Source organism: Diadema setosum, chromosome 7 (genome assembly GCF_964275005.1).
Source record: "Diadema setosum chromosome 7, eeDiaSeto1, whole genome shotgun sequence".
Classification (NCBI taxonomy): Eukaryota; Metazoa; Echinodermata; class Echinoidea; order Diadematoida; family Diadematidae; genus Diadema; species Diadema setosum.
The window spans coordinates 14,499,611-14,510,292 of NC_092691.1; the positions used below are offsets into that span (position 1 = coordinate 14,499,611).

At 37.2% G+C, this 10,682-nt stretch overlaps 1 protein-coding gene across 1 annotated transcript in view; it reads left to right on the forward strand.

Moving 5' to 3' along the window:
* LOC140231068 (ileal sodium/bile acid cotransporter-like) overlaps positions 1-8,812 on the forward strand; it is a 104,919-nt gene extending 96,107 nt beyond the window's left edge. Inside the window, exon 4 of the mRNA XM_072311220.1 lies at positions 8,240-8,812. Coding sequence (XP_072167321.1) covers positions 8,240-8,812 — 573 coding nt within the window. The remainder of the gene's footprint in view (positions 1-8,239) is intronic.
* Positions 8,813-10,682: the final 1,870 nt, after the last annotated feature.

Here is a 10,682-nt window from a genome sequence, read left to right on the forward strand (position 1 = left end):
GTGTATATTTGATATATTCTAGTCTATAAGCGTGTGTATGCAGTATATGATTGTGACATGAAGATTATGTTAAGTTTTTATTGCAGCTCTTTCAATGTGTATGTACAAGTGTATTTGATTGATTTCGATATTTTGGTGATCAGGTGTCTTTTATACATATATATATATATATATATATATATATATATATATATATATATATTTATATAATTGTGTGGTTTTATATTTTAATCGAAGAATGTTTTGACTATGATTATGTATGTTATCATAAAATGAAATATGATATTGTACAAAATTCTGCAATTCAGCCATCTCCATGGCAGCAAATAAATTTGTAAATACAGTGTAAACAATTTCCATTATCATTACCATTCATTTGAGGGACTTTTAATAGTTGCCATTACATCGTATGCAAAGTGCATGGTTTTGTTCGCTTTAAATGTGACCGCTCAACTCAAAAACCCACAAAAGTGGATATATATAGACATGTCAACGTATTATGTTATGAGCTTGCAAAATTATTTTACTTGTTAGGTAATGACCATCCTAGCACATTCAAAGGGGACCAGGGCCAGTGCTATCTCGGCACCATTCACGGCTGGTATTTGAAGCAATAGGGCAAAGTGAATTTCGGCTGGTGTGACCTCCATGAGGGCTAGCAGTCAAATGAGAAAAATCGAAAGTCGCCTCCCAATTTATAGCCTTTCCCTATTTCCTCATATTGTCCGCATATCTAACTCTTGTTTTTCCCAAGTCATCCTGATTGTCCTCGTTCATGATATTGCCACTCCTGGTGTAATCCTAGATGCTTCCGCGCTGCCCGGCTATACGATTAGCATATTCCGGGGTATTTCGCGCTCTTTCGGAGTGATTCCTAGGACACTTCTAGGAACGTCCGCAATCAGTGCGCGGACATACCGCCGACATTCCTAGGAATGTCCCAGGACAAGCCGATTCGCACACTTTTCCTCGTCTGACGCGGACAGGATGCCGAAATGACAGAATTCGCTTGCGCAACCTTTCCTAGGCTTGTCCGCGCCCTAGTGGACGCGTCCGTCCTTAGCGAAAACTCCCTGTTGTCTTCCCACGCAAGGAGATCGCTGGTCCCGGAGTCGCGATTAAAATTAAGTATCCAATTTCTGTAACAGCCATTCGGGAAACTGGAATCACACCCTTGAACTGAGGAGGATTTATTTGCTATGACAAACCACACAATCTGGCTAATGCCATCATGCAGGTAATGCCGTCATATAGCTTAATACTTTGAATAAGTGTAGAATGGGTGATTTGAAGGTCGGTGCTAGTGCTTGTGCTCTCTCAGCACTAGTATAAATATCACCGGTGATAAAACCGAAATTGAAACCAGTCGGTGTTGCGAGGTTGACCTCAAATACGTATTTCTGGTAGGTGGAGTTGAGGCCGATATTGAATGTCGCTGCTGAATCGAGCTCCGTCGTTTGTGTTGCGATTTACGTGCTTTTTTCCCCATTGACTAACACTAGCCCCTAGGGATTATAATCTTTGTCATTTCAAGTTTGGTGCTGGTGTTAGCGTTGCTGTGCAAGACCGACAAAGTAGATTCACGTTGTACGTGCAAAGTTTATTGATGGTAATGCAATGGTCGCCCAAGTAACGTATGCGAACACTCTTGACATGACAACATAGATTTGAGCATGGGAACATAAGATCGTTGTATTTTGGAGATTTGGGGATGAAATTTGTGCCATTTTAATCCCTCTTCCTCATTATGTGTCTAAGCCAAGCAGTCATGACCACTTCTTTTAATATAGGTTTTCCCGGTCAATTTCATACTTTTGACATTCTAATTCATGAATGTGCATTCAAATTCACATAGCGCACGCACGCGAAGATATTCTGGCATTCAAATTCAGAATGCGAGTGATCAATTTATTTATTTATTTATTTATTCCGTCACATTTAAACAGGGTAGTCCCCTCAGTTTCACAACTGCTTTCCAGGGGAGCCCTGTGTACATATACATGATAAAAACATTGTATTACAATAGACTTCATTGAAAGAAAAAAAAAAACATATACAAGTATAACACATATACACAAAACAATACAAACTTTAAAAGATACTTTAGACCATGGAGACTGGCTTAAAATATATTCTGAATTCGGCATAAACAAAATGTATTATTAAAAAAAAAAAAACCTGTTTAATAGAAATTACTGTAATGACACACCAAAAATATAAAACTGAGTTTAAAATACCATAATAGGGGTTAATGGAACCAAAGAAGAAATCATTAAAAAAAAAATACAAAATTGTTAAAACATTCAATAAATAATCATTATACCATAATCAATATTTATTTAAAACGTGTAACTCAATTGACGGCATAATTTTCTAAATCTTTCAAAAGAGGGGCAAGTTTGTAAGAATACTGGTAAGGTGTTGAATATTGCACTTCCCTGGTAAGAAAAAGATGTTCGCATGTATTCTGTCCGTGGTGTAGGCATAAATTGCACTTATGGGAGCTCAATTTCGTTTCCGTCAAATCAAATTCCCACTCGTGCATTCAAATTTACGCGATAGTCCCGATGAGCATGTTTTGGGCGTTCAATTTCATTTTAAGATGATCAATTTCCTACAACGTGCAATCAATCTAAGGAAAGATTTTTTTAGAAGGGGTAATGAGGTAAGGATGGGGGAGAAACGGGCGAAAATAAGCGCACCGGTATACACCACTCACAAAGGCTTATTACACAAATCATTGTAGGCCTACTGCAAAAAGGCTGTTTTTATAAATATGAAATACCGAGCTGGTCTTAAATTTCCGGTGCTGATTTTATTTTTGTGTGTTAAATTATCAATCTAACACCAATATTTTTGCAGTGTATGTTAAAGTAATGTATTTCATATATTTTGAAGAATGAGGGTAAAAGGGATCGTATAGTTTTGGTTGAGACCTAACTTCAAGTTTCTAACATTTTGTTGGTGAGATAATGTGAAACCACTTATGAAATGAGAAAAAGCATGTAATTACATGAGGAATTCAACGTTTATTTGATGAAAATTGGGTTTGAAATGGCCGAGATATCCAAAACAGAGCGTTCCTAATAAAATGTGGGACCCAACTTTTATTACGATCGCTTTGTTTTACTTTTTTTGGGGATGTTTCAGCCCGTTCCAGAACCGATTTTCATCAAGCAAATTTTGAATTGCTCTTAGAATGGTATGCTCTGTACTATCTCACAAGTGTTTTCTTGGTATCTCGCAACAAAAAAAAAAAATTAAAAGCCGAATTCTCATCTCCACCAATACTGTACCATCCCTTTAAGGGGTAAGGATGGGGGCAACTATGGGCGAAAGTTTTTTTTTTTTTATATATAATAAAACAAGCAAAGAGGTGTCCACAACCCAGGCTTATATGCATTCAGTCATGTTGAAGTATTTGTATTGTTCTGTGTTCATGTGTTCTTGGGTCCTCATTTTAAGAAATTTTAAATTATAAGATCCAATCAGCAGTGCACCAAACAACACAACATCTATTTAGACATACTCCTTGATGACACCGCACGCACTAAAAAGGAACAACGCTCCAACAGTAACCAAACAATGCATCAGTTTAAAGACAGACTGACACACAATGATCTATGTTTCCATGTAGTCGAAATTGATTTTCTCGGAGGTTTCAATCAACCTCCGTTATTTCGCTCGTTTACAGTACCTGATGTGCCTGTATCACTGACTACCATTCTACCCTTGTCATGCTCGCTATAAAGTTCAAATTTTAGAATGAACAGGTGGACCTATATGGTAAAATAAATAATATTCATCACGAAGCCTAATCTACTCAAAGCTATGTGAAAAAGACACACACACGACCCCAAGCAAACTAAATGCAAGACTTCCTTTAAATTGAATGCACTTATTTGGAACATGGTTGCCTTTTCACGAATTTGAATGACCGACGAGATTCCATCGCCGCTGCGCACCGGCTTGAAATGATTTTGAATGCTCATTGCTGAAATGCATGTTCCTATGTAGTGGACCCAAATGGGAATATCATAGTCCGGCTGACAATGGATTTCATTGTTTTTAAATTGCACAGTGATTAGGCCTACTATCCACAACCATTGATGATGGCAAGGGTTGACAGGTTGAGGATGATGACAACGTGACCTTTGCAGTATTGCGAATGACGATTGTATACGTTATCATCTGAAAGCAGCACCCAGGCCAGCCACAACCTCAGATAGTCGACCCGCTTGATTTACTGTTTTATCTAACAATGTTGAACATAACTGATATTCACACATCAGAAAAGTAACTCCCCTAATAAAAATAAATGCACTTTTAACAAAAAAAAAAGTTTTGAGCAAAATTATTTCGTATTGCTACACTTATTGACTGACTTCTACGTGAAAAATAACGAGAGTGATCTTCATAGTCATGTACGAGTGACCTTACATGACTTACATCCACGACAATGGTCACTTTTAAAAAGTCACCAAGTTACTTTTGTGGGGTATGTGAAACATTCTGCTTGAGGTGAATGTTTCAGGAGTGTTGTTATTTTATCATCCATTGTGCCACCTTATCCAATAACAAGAGTACAGTTTTGCATTTCTTGCTCCGTCTTTTAAGTGTGCATGCTTACTCAACGAAGACACAGCTAGTGCTACTCCTTCTTACGCTCACGAGACATGATGGCCTGTGAGATGTTGGTTACATTATCTGAACCACAAAAAATAAATGAAAAGTGTCACAATACATGTGAAGGGGTCAAACGATATTCATTATGTACAATACGCAAGAAACAGAATATTTCCGGTTACTTTATAAAAGTAACCATTTGCCGTTGATGTGTGCTCACTCATGCACGATTCAGGAAATCACTATTTTTATAATGAAGTTATTCAATACGTGCAGACATACAATTGCCATTGTTTTAATTTTTGCTCATTTTTTGTTTTCGTTAAAAAGTTACCCCATTTTGATTACGGGGAATCACTCCTGTTTTGTGTGTCTGTATAATGGTAATAATAAGACATTAATGATAATATCATAAGCATAATTTTTGAATATATCTAGAATCTACAATACAACTTTCATTTCATGGGATTATAAACACATTAATTATATGTACCTTACAAATAATGCTAATGAAATGCCCACACAATCATACAATCTACCGTTTGGAAATGATAATATAAAGATGGAGGATACCACCTCGCGGAAAAGAAAAGAATATATATTCTGCGATATAAATAAGGGCAAATGTGCGAAAAATAAGCGGAAGGGAAGTGAAAAAGGCGATCCCGATCAACACGATTAAGAAGCACGATAAGATGATATTTGCCGCGTTTTGATGCGATCCCACGATCTGATGCAGTGGTCACGATCACAAATTAATCGTGTAAATCGTAGAAAACTTTTGAACCATCCAAACATTTTCTACGATTAACGCGATTGCTACGATTGACCTCAAGATTTTATACAATCTGATAAGAACATCACTTTTGTTCCACGATTAAAACCACGCCTTCAATCGTGGCGCCAATTGTGATCGTGGGAACGCGGCTTTAGACTTGAATGACTCAAATAAAAAATTGATCGCTCCGATAGTAAATTTGAATGACCTGATATTGAATTTGGTTGCTGAGATTTCAATGCTGCGAGCGTAAAATGCGTGAACTTGAATGCTCAGAATGGGAACTTGAATGATAAAATTATGAAATTGATTGGTGAAAAAAAATTATAATTTGACACTAACAATGCGCCATTCCTTTCTTCGTCGCGCTATTCCCGCGAATTTCGCGGTGCTTCGATGCTAGCATCTAGTGTTGGGATCGATAATTTTGATTCGTTGCATTAACCTGACCGTCGGTGTTGGAGCACAATTTCAGGCAGTTTTGTAGGAGCTAGCACTAGCACTGGCACCTAACTTGAAATCACCCAATGTATTCTGTATGAATTGGGTTATTAAAATAAAGCATAGAGGTTAACGCTATGGACCTAATACACATCGACATTCCTCGTATCGTTAATTAATTCATGCATCCGTACATCTCCAAAGCGCCACAAAGACATTTTTGGCATGCTTCACTGCTTTAATCCCATGATCGTCACCGCCAGCAAGCCGGGAGAAGAACAAGACGGAGATTCGAGAAATCTAAAACTATATGCGCTGAAGAAAATAACTCACAAAAATCAAATAAAATGAATGTGCAGTTGTGGTGTATGTTAGGAAATCATACCTCAAACAATTTTGCTTGGGAGAAGCAGGCAGTTTTTAAAAGAAAGCTAACATTTTGGCAGAATGATTGTCATTTGTGATCTAAATATTTCACTTTTCTCCAGCTTATTCCAGAGCAAAAAGGGACGGTAGTGGTAGAGAACAGATATATCTTGCCATTAGGCAAGGTCTTATGCGTGTGCGAAAATGTGCGAATCAGCAATTACCCATCTTTTGACACAAAATTTGTAATGATCTCAGGTTTGCTGCTCCTCATCATCTGTATTCATTCAAAGACATTTCCGTCTGAAAAAAAAGGCACATCAGCGAAACAAGACTGAAGTGACGGAAACGATTCTTTTGTTAGGTACGATACATGATTACACAATCGTGAATGTACTCATTAAGATGCACATAATCAGGTGTCGGTGACGATCATTACATCAGAGAAAGACTGCCGTAAATAGTCCATGTTATATTAAGTCCATGGTTAATGTCACTGTATTAGCTGTTATTAAGTGATTAGTGAAATGAAGTGTTACTCGGTCTCTCGAATGTATTATTCAGCTGCATTGAGAGTTATTACATGGATGGATATATGGCTCAACTACATAAATTCCCATTAATACACGTACAACTGATTTTCACAATCATCTCATTTCCTACGGTATATTTCAGTTTTGGTTGTAAGACAGTCTTAGTTAGACGAATGGGAGAGTGCGCGTGGTAGAAAACACACTGTCACTGACAGACTCCAGAGCGACTTTAGAGACGTGTCCAATTAAGATGATAATTTATTCGTGACATCTCCGAGACCGCCTCCTCAGTTGTTGAAACGTCTCCACGACTATTCTGGCAGGTCGACGATCAGTCTCCGCAAGATAGAGATAACGTCTCGGAGACCTCGCTGACAAAATCGGTTTCCGCAACTTGGCTGCGACTTTGAGACGTCGTGGAGACGTCTCCGAGACTAGCTATCTAAAGACTGGAGAAAGTCTCTGAAAAAAAACAAAACCCGTGTTTAATTGCCTTTCCCGCGACTTCCAAGAGGAGCAATTCGCGACGTCTCCGCGACTATAATAGAGACACTCGAGTCGCCACCAGGTCGCCAACTTGTCTCCAGCCCAACGAGATACCCACTTTAGTTAACAACAACATACAACATAAGTATGCTATAACACCTCAGAACACCTTCTGATCCCCTGTTTCAAAAACTGGGAGTAATGGACGTATTTGAACTGCATAAACTTTACATCTGTACATTTATATTTGATTTATCAAAGGGAAATATGCCACATGATCTAGTAGAATATTGTCAAAATATCCAACAGTCTTATTCAACAAGGGGCCAAAAAGAAGGCTTGCTTTATTTACCAAAATGTAAAACTATGTATGGTCAACTCTCACTTTCTTATATAGGAGTGAAATTGTGGAATGCTTTGCCAAAAAATTTAAGGAGTATTAATACCAGGAAAAATTTCCGAAGTAATTTAGCAAAACACATTAGATCTGTATAGACAATGGTACTTCAAATCAAGAACGTTATAACAGTATTTTTTTAATGTATTTTATTAGTTCATTATGTAATACGTGTTTAAAAGGACCAATACCTACTAGCACCTGTGCTACCTCTTGGTTCTTTTAGCAACCTCATTGTGTACAATATTGCCATATTGTAGCTCTTTTTTTTTATAAATAGTTTTAGATTACATAATCATTTATCCATTATAGATCCATTATTATAGATTATATTCAATATGTTGAATATGTATTAATATGTATTAATATTGATGTATAAAGATGTATTCAAACTTTCTTGTACATATGTTGTTGTTATAAATAAACTCAAACTCAAACTCAAACTCAAACCTAGTTTTACCCACAAACGAATGCTAGTATAAATTTGGCATAAAGAAGTCGACAGGCTAGTCGAATATCACTACCGTCATAGCACCTTTGTCTTTCAAGAGAACAATTGACTTATGCGAAGTTTACTGTATAATGTATCCCTTACCTCCCTTATCTTTGTAGGCTGGAGGTGTGGCTGGTCTGTCCTGCATTCCTGTTGTCATCATCCTTATGGGTGTCATAAACCCCAGAATGTTTCTCTCGAGTTGGAAGATCTGGTTTTCAACGTTCTTTCTGCCATTCCTCGGGTACTTCTTCGGATACGGATCGGCCCGGCTCTTCAAGCAGCCAAATGCAAAGTGCCGGACGATCGGCTTTGAGACGGGCATCCAGAATTCGGCTCTGGGCGTCACAATCATGCTCCTATCTTTCAACGACTCCACTCTTTTGTATGACATGATGACAATCCCCTCCTTCTACGGCATCCTCAGCTTCGCGGACTTCTTGATCTATGTATTTGTCTTCCATGGCATCAAGTATTGCAGAAATCGCGAAAACAACAAGCACGAGGGCATGGATGAGGTAGGTGGCGTTGACTTTCAAGTCAAGAGCGTCGACGCCAATACGACTGAGATGACAATCGGGAGAGGTAAAAAGTATCTTCAAATCAACTCCCCACCTGCTGATGACGTAGAGATGGCAGTCCACTCGGCAGATGATTATCAGCCATTAGAGATGACAGAGATCAGCCGTTAGAGATGATGAAATCTCTAACAAATTTGAATATTCTATTCACGAAGAACTGAATGTCATGATTGATGTAATTGAATATCTTTGTCTTGAACTGGTAAATCCAAATGGTAAAAATATATTGATTGGGGTTTCTTACAGACCCCCTGGATCGACTCCGAATGATTCTTTTTTTGTTATTGTAAATACAACATTTAATTCAGAAGTCTATTTTGATATATAAACATGTATATTTAATGAATGATTTCATTATTGATCTTATGAAATGTTATTTCCAACATATTTCGCAAGAACTTGTAGAAACATTAATGTCTATTTCTTTATTACCTTTGAACTTTAAGCCTACCCGTGTTACTGATCGATCTGCCACTAGATAACATTTGTTGTTGTTGTTGTTGTTGTTGTTGTAATATTCTCCCAATTCCAGAGTCTGGTATTGTACTTTCAGACATCTCTAATAATTATTCTATCATACATTACACAAGTCCCAATCAAGTTAATTCTCAGGCAAAACGATTATCAGAAATGTAATATTACGACAAATAATCTTATTGATGAGCAATATAGTTGAAAAGATATTATTTGGTCTTTTGTATACAATAGTACTGATCTTGATTTGTGTTATGATTATTTCCTGAAAACTATCACTTCTAAAATTGATGAAAATATTCCGTTTTTCCAAGGAAAATTAGTGCAAAAGAACTCCAAGACTCCAGTTGACAACCCAGTCTTTTTAAGATCGATTAACAGCAAAAATAATTTGTTTTATAAGTATAGAAGCAATCCCACTGATAACAATAGACAAAAATATGTGAATTATAAAAACACGCTCACTAATTTAGTGCGTATACAAAGCTCATGGCTGGACTTGTACCAATTAAGATGAGGATTGCAAAAGTTATTCCTGTATATACTAAAGGGTAGAAGAATGATGTCAACAATTACAGACCGATATCGTTATTAACTTCAATTTCCAAAATTAAGCATATATCCGAACCGTAAGTTTTTTTTAACATCAGTAGTATATTTACAAATGTTCAGTTTGTATTTAGAGGGAATCACAATACCACACACGCTTTACTTACCTCTTTTTGAAAACATTTCACATGCACTCGATACATTTTTGCATATAATAGGCATTTTCCTGCACTTGTCCAAGGCTTTTGATCGATTAATCACAATATATACTTCTCTCTAAATTATCCAATTACGGCATACATGGAAAAGCCTTGCAATGGTTCACGAGTTATTTATCTAACAAATTTCAATAAGTACATGTTAATGGTTTTGATTCTTCAATGGAAAAAAAATTTGAATGTGGCGTTCCACAAGGAAGTTTGTTAGGCCAATGGGGTTCTAGAGAATGAAGTCACAACCGTCGTAGACCACGTTTACAGTGAGTGAAAAGGCCGGGCGCAGCCGCGATCGAGCCCGGCCTTCGTTTCACTGTAAACGCGCAAAAGGCCAAATGCGGTACCAAATTGCGACCGGCTTGATTCCCAATAATAGTCGTATATGTTATGTATTATGTACGAGGGCTGCATGCAAATCAAGCAATGCTTAAGCTGTAGCCCTTCTGCGTTATTCATTGCATCACTTATGTTCTGTTGTACATTGTAAAGGCAATGAAGAAACTGTATTGCTGTACATTCTAAAGGCAATGAAGAAACTTACCTTGTTAGCACTTAATGTTTATGTATATACATTTATATGTATGGTACCAACAATGTATATGATATATGTGTATGTATCTGCATAAACAATGATATAATGCAGGAACCAATAAATCAAATCAAATCAAATCAAATCAAATTTTCTTTCTCCATTCTTCCATGCTCCTCTTTCCTCGTTCTTCGTTCAGTAACTGCGTGTGTGG